We start from the raw sequence: 12336 nt of genomic DNA, 5'->3' as shown, positions 1-12336 counted from the left end.
TATTATCTGAAAGAAAATTCCATTGAAAATTAGTGTCTTCTGCAACTTTTTAAGAAAATACGGGGAAATGCACAAGTTTATGACGTCACAATTAGCATTTGGAAGTCATGTGAGAATAAAGATTTGTATGATCTTTCTGCATGGAATTTCAATAATTCAAAAAGCTTGAGTTTTAATCTTTTATATCACTTTTATTTTTAAGAAAAACACAGGGCAAGATTTGTATTGAAACCATACCTTGTTCTTAGTAAACAAGCAGTGTCAGTTAAGTCTCAAATTCTATTGCCACTTCATTTCTTTAAGATCTTAAAGTGACATTGACCTTGACCCAAATGGGTTTTGTTGAAAATACAAGTGATCTTTTAGTAAATTTAAACATTCAGTATTCTTCTATTAGAGAGAATGAATCTGTCAAGAATTTATCACTTTTTTCTATCAGTGACCTTGAACTTGCCAGAATTACTTCGGTCAAGATGATGCTGAAAAGAAGTATTTCCGACAATCGATTCTAAGTCATTAAAAGCTCTCCAATGCTACCTATTGATATAAATTATGGATTATCTAGTATATATTTACTGTAACCCCGCCTTTAAAGCACAACAGGGACTTAAAATATATTTTTCTAAACTTAAATCAGACCTCAGATACTTCATTACAAGTCCACAATGACATGTTCTTGACATTTTGGTTGTCTTTCATTAATGCATAAAAAATGTCGACCAAAAAAAAAAAAAAAAAAAAAAAAAAAAAAAAAAAAAAAAAAACTTGCTTAAATATTCCTACAGTTGAAAAAGGGAAATAAAAAAAAAATTACCAGTAAGTGTTTTAGATGCTTATTAATGAAATGAAATTCCATGATTATTTTTGAGATTTTTTTTAAGACTAGGATTTATTTCAATCCTTTTCAAATTATATTATTCTTTATACCATAACTATTATCAATACGGAATGCTATTTCAAATTATCATGTATCCGTCTTCTGTTATTGCATAAAATATTTTTTTAAATAAAAAATACACATTTATTTAATATAGCACATGGCCTTATCACTCCCCTTAAACAATACACAAAAAATTAGGATGCTGAAAATTGTTATGAATCAGTTGAAAATCAGAAAGTTTTCATGCAGGTTTACAGCCCAAAAGAAATAGTGTTGTATATTGTAGAAATTTTCAGGGATTACACAATTGCTTGTAAGTGAGGTTTTCTAGTTGTGTCGACTCTATGTTCAATGTATTTAATCTTCACAAGAGGTCTATGGGCCACATGGCTCACCTGAGTCACCTTTGCCCTTGCTGTTCTGCATCTTTTTCTTTATATACCGGTACATACATTCCTGGGTAAACATTTTGAAGGCCTTTTATAGCCCGCCCTTTACAAAGAGTCAAAAACATTAACTAAAATGAATCATATACATTACTAGAGAATGCTTTAATATTCATATAATTGAACTTGGCTTTGCTGTTCTTGAGAAAAATAATTTTAAAGATTTATATGTATAATTCCTATTGTGTCCACGTCCTACCCCCGGGAATCATAATATAATCAATTTACAATCTTCTTTTTCTCAGTTACATGTAGATGGCACACAAATTTAAATTTTCATGGTCCAATAGTTTTTAAAAATGATTTTCCCCTATATATTTCAAAGTTAAACTTTAATCCCCTATTGTGGCCCCACCCTACTCCTGTTAGCCATGATTCGAACGTAATTTTTGTGTAAGTTTTTGATGCAATGGTTCCTGAGAAGAACATTTATAAAAACAAAAATTTCCTATAGATTTTAATGTGATTGTGGCCAAACACCCCCCCCCCCCCAGGAACCACGATCTGGTCAATTTAGAATTGGCACTGTCTTGTGAAGCCTCATCCTAAGTTTCAGCTTTTCTGGACCATACGAGGGCCATTCAAAAAGTTTTGTCCTACCCAGTCCTCCATGAAAAAAAATGAATGTAGATCACTTCAAACACGCTTGTTATGGTTCATTGAATTCTTTATCAACCACACTGTCCTTGCCGAAAAAGAATTGCTTGAGGTTTTGAAGATTTATCAAGTTTTGAAAATACACTACACGTGATACTCTATTGTTTTATCATGGAAAAGAAAGTAAGTACAACAGCAGAAATAAGAAGCTACATAAAAGCCTGTGCTAAACTTAAAAAATCAGTAATTGAAACATTCGAAGAAGTTCATAATATTTATGGAGACCAACAACCGTCATATAGAACCGTTTCCAGGTGGTTGAAGAAATTTAAAGATGGAAGAGAAAGTGTTAAAGATGATGTACGATCTGGAAGACCAAAAACGGTTAGTAATACAAAAAATTTGCTGAAAATCAAAGATTTAGTAGAGAGAGATGGGATATACACTATTAAGGACTTAGCTAATGGTAGGGATATCAATGGGAGCAGTTCATAAAATTCTTACAAAAGACCGTGGTTACAGGAAGATCTCTGCAAGATGGATACCCCATTTACTGAATGAGGAACAAAAAGCTAACCGTGTGTCATGTGCGAAAAAAAATCATTAAACTATTCAAAAAGAGGAAAAATCGACTATTTTCAGATATGGTAACAGGAGATGAAACTTGGGTGCATTATTTTCAGCCTCAAAGAAAGTTTAATAATTAAGTATGGATGACGAAACATGGAAAGCGTCCAGTTATTGCTAAACGCTGTCAGAGCACCAAAAAGATTCTCTATGCTATATTCTTTGATAGGGAGGGTGTTGTGTTGCAATTTCCGATTCCCGAGAAGAAGAGTGTTACTGGAAAGATGTATAAATGTAAAATTTTGCATAAACTTAAACAGCAATACAAAAAGAAACGTCCAAAAACTGGCATCAAGGGTATCTTCTTGTTGCACGACAATGCTCCAGCCCACAAGTCAAAATTAGTGACAGATTTTCTCAGTAAAGAGGGGGTTATTGTCATCCCTCACCCTGTCTACTCTCCAGATCTTTCCCCCTGTGACTTTTTTCTATTCACAAAACTTAAAAGACATTTATCTGGAAGACGCTATAACTCTAGGGCATCACTTGGCTCTGCAATACATCAGTTTGTGAAGGGTCTTCCTAAAGAGGAATATAGAAAAGCATTTCAGGAGTGGATTTCTCGTTTGAAAAAAGTGTATACGTGTTAAAGGGGAGTACTTCGAAGGCATGAAATAAAGAAATCCTAATGAGTTTATGTCTTTATTTTTTTTTATTTCACTAAGGACAAAACTTTTTGAATGGCCCTCGTAGTTCCTCAGAAATTTAGCTTCCTATTTTGATTTTCCATTTATACTTTGATCCCGTGGTAGCCTTGATCAGAACAATTTAAAATCTACAGTACCTCAGGAAGCTTCCTAATAAGTTTTATTTTTTTTTTTTTTTTTGGCCTGCAGTTTTTGAGAAGATTTTTCCTATAATTATTCTTCACTATGTCATATACAATTCTTATGGATTTTAACGCGATTTCTTAGACAAAACAGAGGAAAGAAATTTAAATATTTAGAATCCAATATCGCGCCTTTCTCTATGTAGCGATAACTCCGTATTAAGACCTAAAATACTATATTAAATGATTTGAATTTTCACTTCATGCAAATAGGAATAAAATGCTAAAACAGAAAGATAATAGAATAACGTTTTTAGTAAATGACGTTTTTATTTGTAACATTAGAGCCGGTGTAAAGACGAATAATGACCCCCATAGAAAAATGATCGAGGGTCATTTTTCGCCGTCGAAAAATGACCCCCGGTTATTACTCAACGGCGAAAAATTACCCCCGATCATTATTCGACGTCGAAAAATGACCCTTTTGCCCGTAGAAAAAGTGTCATCACCCTAAAAATTAACCCTACTTGAAGAAAAATGACCCCTGTAGAATAATGACCCCTTATGTATTAAAGTTGAAATTTTAAGGGGGCAAAAACAAATGAATCAATCAAGAGACCTACTGGCCAAAATGCTCACCTGAACTTAATTGGGAATAAATAGACGATATGTTGATCTCATTACATTATACAATTATTGCTATTTTAAGGACAATGCGATAATTCAGAATCTAAAGGAGTAAGATTTATCGAGCCCAAAGGTGAGGTGAACATTGTTTTTCGATAGTGGAAAATCATCGTACTGACAGAAAAAAACAGCAACAATTGTTTTATTATATGATTCAACGAATAAATTGATACAAACTGATTAAGCAAGTTTCTTGTTTACATTTGCAAGTCACAGCTAAACAAAGTGAGAGAATCGGAGTTAACATAAGCATAACCAGTATATATTTTGCATTTGAAATGTATTTAGGTGCAATGTAGGAAATAAATACCAGGCATAGCATCGAAAAGGGAAATTGGGCATTATAAGATGCAAAAATGACAAGTAACCTTAGAAATATCTTTGATGAACCCTTCAAAAAGTTTATTGATGTAAGGGGGACTTCCTTTTACTCTACTGTATCAAAAAGTTGGGGGTAGAGCATCCAGACTTGCAAGGAACATTTTCAAGCAAAAAAAAAAAATAAATAAATAAATAAATAAATAAATAAATAAAATAAATAAAAATTTACGTTCATGAAAATGGAAGGGGGAGGACACCCCACCCCACCCCTGATTCTATGCTCCTGAATGTTATATGCACCTTGTCCACTGAGGTAGGAGAGTTTTTTTAACCATACTGTATAAAAAAGAGGGGGTGGTTACAAGACTTTCAAACTAGAAATTACATTCAGAAAAAGTGGGGAGGGGTTAATCTCTCCCCCTTCTCCTATTCCTTGTGCCTGAATATAATGTTCACTTGAGTGGATTTTTGATTCAGGTGAAATAACTTTTCAGAATTGTTTTCAATCTATTTTTAGTTCAATGTAGGAAAAATAAATCCTTATGTTCACCTGGAAGGTCAATAAAATGGTCTGCCTTAATGATAAATTGAAAACATATTAATCTATTTCAATATACACAGTATTGAAATGTTTCCATATATTGATTTGACAAATGTATCACTGTTTTAAAATAGAGTAAAAAATATTTCTTTTATATGTATGTATCCTATTCTCAGACGACCATGTTAACAGACTTGAATTTACATTATACTGGGATTCATTTTTATTACTTTTATATATTTGAAAAGAAAATAAAATTGAATGCACTTTATACGATTGTATATATATTTCAGACATGCAGAAATTTTATGTCCTTTTTATGTTTGTCACGTCTGCTTCACATTTCGACGTTCTAATGACTATAGACGATGAAGTCCAACTAACAACTAAATTGTCTGACAAATAGGATGACTTCAGCCTTTTCCATCATCAACTTTCCTTATTTATGCAGTAATATTTCGCTATCATTTGCATATGATGTTAAGGTTTACCATCTCATTCGATACCAAAGAGCACGATTAATTTTTAAAATCAAGGCAGACTACTGACAGATAAGCTGATGTTACAGGGGTTTCAATAACCTCGCTTAAAGTCAGCATTTCGTAAATTCAATGGTCGTATCAATGCCCCTGTCAACAATTATAACCCTTAATAGGGTCAATTTTTTGGCCTTTGTTTTTATACTAAATTCGACAACGGAATGTTCCGTTTACCTGCTTTTTTCATAGGGCTCACGGCGGGTGAGAGGGATGCTTACTCTTTCTAGGCCCTTGATCCCACCTCTGCAATTTTCGGGGGTCCTTTTTATACCCTGTTAACAGAATTGTATTGTTTATGGATATTTTAATCATTACTGTTCGCTATCTCCACCTTTTATTCCATTAGGAAATACATCCATAGTATGTTGTTCGCACGAGGTATTATGTCATTTGCGATACATATTCTACATCATTTCCACGAAGCGGGTCAATTCCGGGTTCGTCCAGTGTTGGTCTAAAGGACATAAAAAATTTAAACATTTAGGTTCAAACCTTGGTATTAATCACCTGTAATAATTTTTGCATCACTCTGTTGGAAAAGGGGACATTTTTCAACGGGGGTCAATTTTTTATAGGACACACATATAAAAAAAAAATTACCCCTAGGGCTCTTCTTCTACAAAAAATGAATTTTTCTACGGCTGGGGGTCATTTTTGTCGTTGAAAAAATTACCCCCCGGTCATTATTCGATGGGGGGTCATTATTTGTCTTTACACCGGCTTGTCCACGAAATTTACGGCCATCTCTCGTATGTTTCCTTTTTATATTTTAATGTAAAACTTTGATCCCCTATATATATTGTGACTTCGCCTTACTTCCAGAGCCATGATTTGAACAAATTAGAATATGAATTTACAGTACCTCAGATAGCTTCCTGGTAAGTTTCAGCTTTTCTTCACTTCTTGAAAAGATTGTTTAATGGCCCCACCCTATCTTTATCTTTTCCTGATTATCTCCCTATTGGACGGGGGTTTGACCGTTTATTTTAATTATTTAGAATTCCCTCTACCCAGGAATGATTTATAAATGTACCTACGTCGGTTAAAATTGGTCCAATGTTTTTTTTTTTTGTGTAGAAGTTAAAAATGTTAAAATTTTCCCTATGGACGGCCAGCTAGACAGATATACAGACGGACAAACGGCAGACATCAACTGATCAGAAAAACCCACTTGAGCTTTCATGATTAGCTCAGTTGAGCTTAAAAAATTTTGCAGGAATAAGGAGATTTTTTTTTATTTGTCTCGTGTATATAATTCAGAAATTAATTTACCTTCTAAAATTCCATCTTTAACAATGAAGAGATGTTGATGGACTTCCAGACAGACCCCTGGTTGACTTTGTAACTTCACTGATATTGTGATGTTGCCCTCTTAATCTCTTCAACAGTGTAGTTTTTCCAGCTTCAGCACATCCAACAAGTATTCCTCTGGTGTGGGAAATGTTTGTCTTCTCCTTCCTCAAGAACTTCAAATCATCAACTTTATCTAAACCATCATGATCAGTAGTTGGTGAAAAAGACACAATCATGATCTTAGAATAAACATCAAAACTCATGGATGTCATTTTTTTATCTCGTGTAATGAACAAAAAATACAACCACGAGGTCGAGGGTCCTTAACGGTCTCCTGAGTATAATACAACACTGTATAGATCGAAAGTCGCATTAAAAACGAAATAAACTAAAACATAAACCTATGTTGCAAGGTGAATAGAAATAGGTATAACTTGCAAACTAATACAGTCCTTCCACCAAAGGGATGGTAACCAAGTGATCCGGCATTTCACAAGTCTGGTAAAAATAGCCTTGCTTATTGCAACTTACTTTTTTAGCCTCAATAATGTCCAAGACCAGAGTTGTTTTAATCTTTACGGAAATACTGTATAAATGTTTATTTTTAGCGTGTACGATATTTGGCGGATATTGATTTTTGAACAAGTAATTTAGCGAAATTCTTATTGTTCTTATTAATGCATTCATGTACCTGTGCAAGACATTCTGCCTTGAATTTGAATATGGGGAAGCTGCTTTCCACCAAAGGCGTTTCAATGAATACACAGCCGAAAGTAATTGTTTACATTAACACATTTCCATTATAAATTTAATGCAGCTCTACTATAACACCAGATTCCCTGACCCAGCGTTCTTGAAACACACAAATCAAAAACTTTAGGAAAAACACTCAAAATTGATAATTATTACTAATCACTTTGTTTCCTTACTATACAGGGCAGGAGAAGAAGATTTTCAAAGAAAGAAGTAATTTTTACCATTAAATCAAAAAAGAGACCACCTTTTTTTTTTTTTTTTTAGAATTCTTGACTCGTGGGGTACATTTTTTTCAATTTTCCACCTAGTTTATCTCCTTAGAGCAGTGACAGAAAAAAAGACGTTAAAAGAAATTATACATTTTTACTATATGATCATTGGAGTCCAACCCTTAGACTCCTGGGTGAGCTAGGGTGCATGGAATTCACTTCTTTTGTTGTCCGTCACTAATAGATATAATAGTTTGAAATTGGTTGAAATTAGTTAAGCAGTTCCTGAGAAGAAGATGAAAATGTTTAAACGTTTCGGAACGATACACTACAACAGACGAAAACATACAGTAAATAGCATTAAGTCATCATCATCACTTGATTATATAATTAACGCATGCCACGCTAAACACATGTAAAAGAATCATTTGCTTTACATTTCAGCACAAGATCCATATTTATTTAGTACTTAGAAAAAAAGCTTAGGGCCCCAAACCGCTTGGCTGTTTTTATAGCCCTAATTCATTAAAATGAAAATACATGTCTCCTCTTCACAGCAGTTAAGGACATACGTAACGTACCTTACCTACTGATAATTTTTCAAGGTCTTCTTAAATTAAGATTAAAGTACCATCAGATGTTCGTAGACAAAGAATCTTTATGCATTATCAGGGGTTTTGAAAAGGTATCAATTGATGAATATTCTTTTAAATTCAAAGAAAAATATATAAAAACTTCTAAACGTAGATGTTTTGTCTATCCAAACTTGTTTTAGAAGAAGTTTACAACAGCATATATAGACATTAAATGTAGCACACAGTTCCTTTAAGTATTGGAACTCTTTAACTCCAAGGAAAAAGACAATTAAGTTCAAACTACGTTGCGTATGTCGAAATACATTGAACTGGATCAGGTCTGACGCCTAAATAAGGGTCCAAGACATAAATGCAAAATAGGAGAAATACGGCGGACGATAAATCTATATGTTTTACGAGTCATGTTCAGTTTAAACCATTCGACTACCATAGATTTTGCATTTTTTCTGCCAAACTGAATATGAATTTCAAATAGAATTTTTGACATTTTCTAGTCACTTTTTACACAAAGCAACCTACATATTTCTGGAAGGTAAAATCTTAAAGTTTTTAATTTTGCAGAGTAGAATGACATCACGGTTGCCATGGCAACGAATGATACTATTAAAACAACACATACAGTGAATTAGTTTTTAGCTCTAGCGGCCAGTTTTATTTGATAAAAAGAGTTAATTAAGGAATGTTTTTAAGTTTTGTGTGAGTTATTGGTGTGTAAATCACACAGACTTGTCACGTAGGCATATTTCATGAAGCGCGCTAGCGCTTCATGAAAAAATATGCCTACGTGCAAGTCTGTGTGTTTTACACACCAATAATTCACACTAAACTTAAAAACATTCCTTATACATGTATTTACATTTCTCAAGTTTAAAAGCACCAATAATATACTCAATATTTGAATATCATGCTGCCCTATATCGTTACGTTTTTATTAACGTCTCTGTAGCCTCATTGTGACGTCACTTTAGCGCGAGTTTCACCGTGTATATTTCTACGCGTGAGTATACACAAAAATGACTTTCAAATCAATTTTACAGTTGGCTTAGTAGAAAAACATACCAAATGTAAATATTGTAATTTATGGATTTCATTTATCCGTAAGTCTTTAGCTTTTGCTTTCCAGTTGTCTGATTGTCCGTAAGCAATTTTCAAATCGCTTCCCCGCCTACAGTTTACGTCTAAGTTCAATAAAACTTGGTATACCTGTAGAGTACAATTCTTTGTTTCATTTTTTTTTCATTTCTATGAATAGTGTTGCAATGGTTACAAAAAAGGAATTTTGAGAAGTATTTTTCTTTTTAAGAATTGTAAAAATTTCAATAACATGTAACACACGTGTGCTATGTACAACATCATGGTGCATATCAAAATTACACTTATCAACATTACAGTAATTATTTTCGTCTATGAAATGTTTCATTTGTTTGGTCTAAAAAAAAAATGTTTCCTTTTTTCAGACTGACCCTATTTTTTAAATGCTTTTTCCTGTGAAGATATGGATTTTCCTTTTTTGTTCGATTTATAAAATTTGTACCATAAATTAAAGTTCCAGAGGCATTAAAGTTCCTTAAAGCATTTTTCTTTTTTTCTTTCGTGATCAGTGTTACATAGATGTTTTGTTTTGCCAAAATTTGAAAACATGGCGACACACGTGGTGGTTGTAGAGTTAAAAAAAATGTTCACATCAGCCAGGGAAAAAATATTCGATCTATTTCGACATGCCTTGGGCTAACCCAGGTATATGATGACCTCCATCAGTCACGAAGCAAAGGTAATACCTTTACTGTTTAGTTTGCTGATTATAAGGTGGATGGTACCTTGACTGTGGGCGGTTTAATATGTACCACTTCCACCGATTGATACAGAAGCGTAAGATTTGTTTGTGGTGATAATGCAGATATTTTTGCCACCAAACAAGCGGTAGATTGTGCCACCAGATATGCTTTCCAGGTTTTGATGTCAAAGGGCAGGCATTATCCTGATAAGAAGGTTCATACGTGGGTACTTGCGTCTATCTAGCAAAGACTTACAAGAATTTCTTTAGGATAAGGGAAACTTTTTTTTTGTCAGTTGTTGTCTGTCTCTCTTTATATGTCTATAGTTTTCAGTTTTAGAAAAAAAAATCCCACAGGATTGTTTTATATTTTTCATGGTTTATATGCTTTGCACTCGTGAAAATATAAATATAAAAAATCCTGTTCCACTCGTGAAATGAATTCCATATCCAACTACAAAACATTCAATATCCTCTATGTATACTGGCAAAATTTTGGAGGGGGTGGGTGGGCATGCCCGCTCCATCTATTTAGGTTTACACGGACATACGAGTTTCTTGCGATTCAGTGCCGGCATCGCTGTATGTATCTGACACAACATCATTTTTTTTAATAATCAAAGTCGCAGTAACGGAATTTGAATCTCTACCCTATCTTACGCACATGCTACGTTCCCCTCTGTGTAAGTAATAACCATGATAACAGAAAGGGAAATAATTCAAATGCAAGATTACTGATGTAATCACACTGGGAAAAATATTAAAATAATTATTCATTATTGTTTGTAAGTACACATAAACCAAGGAAAACTTACTCATTGATGACTTCCCCAATAAATATGTAATTTTATTTATCATAATATATACATAGATATTGTTAAACAAAACACATAATCATACAAGGGTATTACTTACCAGTCATAGAGTACTCATTTATCACTCTGTATAAGTTAACTGTGTTGTTGCTCAATGATCCAATCCAGAAAAGCTGAGTTTCACAATCATAACTCAGGCTCCACGGTTTGTATATCCTGTGTTGAGGTGTGTGTATCTATGACAGGAATTGCCCGTCCTTATCAATTATTTGTACCGAGTCAGTCCTATGATCACAAACCAGGATGTGTGACAGCGCATCTGTACTTAATCCACGTGGCCATAGTCCTGGTCCTAATGGAGGTCCTGTGTAGGAGAAGCGAAATCTACCTTCACGATCTGTAACCACTACACAGTCCCAGTTAGACACGATTACATCTCCATTGTGGTTCTCTGTGATGTAGATAGGTAGACTATATAGTCCCTGACCTATGATGTTGTTATTTATTGTCTGTATTTGAAGTCCCTTGTTATTGTAACGGTTTACTTTGCCTGTCCTTGTATCAGTATTTCTCATTCCAACCAGAAGGTCTCCAGTGGAGGGGGAGCTGTAGACACACAGTGGTCTCCATGGTGCTGTGTACTTTATAAATATATTCCTAACTGTGTTATCTGTAGAAAGTTGGTTGATGTTATGCCCACTGTCTATATAAAATAAATCACCCTCGTTGTTCACAGTGTGGACCCCGTGATAACTACCTATATCTGAAAGACAATGTAGTTCATCACCTGCTGTGTTTGTCAAGATAAGATTGTTCCAATCACTAATCCAGACCCAGTCTGGTGACACACGGGAAATGTGACGACCCTCACTAACACCCCTCACTTTGACAGATTTCCGTAACACTGCTCTATACATAATTTATAGCAGACATTTACTTCTTAATTGTCCTTTTCCAGTGGCTTATCTAACAAAATCATATGTTGATTTCCTCAGTCGGGGAGATTTCTCTGTAAATTACAACAATGTACTATAATCACAAATATCTGAATCAATATAATTGGTATCTATCCAAAATTTATTTATGTACCAAGGATTTGGTTGATAAAAAACTGGAGCATTGAAAACAGTTTAGTTTCATATAAATTTACTTACCTTTGCAATGGTTGGTGTGACCTTTCAATGATTCAGTGAATTAACAGCAACCAAGTGTTCAGAATAAAACCTGTCTAACAAGTCAATATTATCAAATGAAAACATATATATAAATTACAAAAAACAAAACAAAAAAAAAAAAAAAAAAAAAAAAAAAATTTAATAGATCATAAGATAGTTTGAAACACTACATTCTATTACACTATATCTACAGTCTAGTGTTTCAGCTTTATAATGTTCAAAACACTTTTAATGTTCATAAACTGTTTTCTTCAAATATTAATTTATATTTCAGTATTTAATAAACATTTTCCAATATGTCACGCCCTATA

The 12336-nt window shown here is 33.6% G+C and overlaps 1 protein-coding gene across 1 annotated transcript; it reads right to left on the bottom strand.

The window, feature by feature from the left end:
- Positions 1–11086: 11086 nt before the first annotated feature.
- Positions 11087–11767, bottom strand: LOC133194459 (uncharacterized). The gene has a single exon (XM_061330415.1). The coding sequence runs from the start codon at positions 11765–11767 to the stop codon at positions 11087–11089; it is 681 nt and encodes a 226-aa protein (XP_061186399.1).
- Between the last annotated feature and the right edge of the window lie 569 nt (positions 11768–12336).

This window comes from Saccostrea echinata, unplaced genomic scaffold (assembly GCF_033153115.1).
Source record: "Saccostrea echinata isolate AGI-Se365-2 ecotype Australia unplaced genomic scaffold, CSIRO_AGI_Sech_v1 ptg000029l, whole genome shotgun sequence".
NCBI classification, from domain to species: Eukaryota; Metazoa; Mollusca; class Bivalvia; order Ostreida; family Ostreidae; genus Saccostrea; species Saccostrea echinata.
This window is presented reverse-complemented; position numbering and strand designations above follow the sequence as displayed.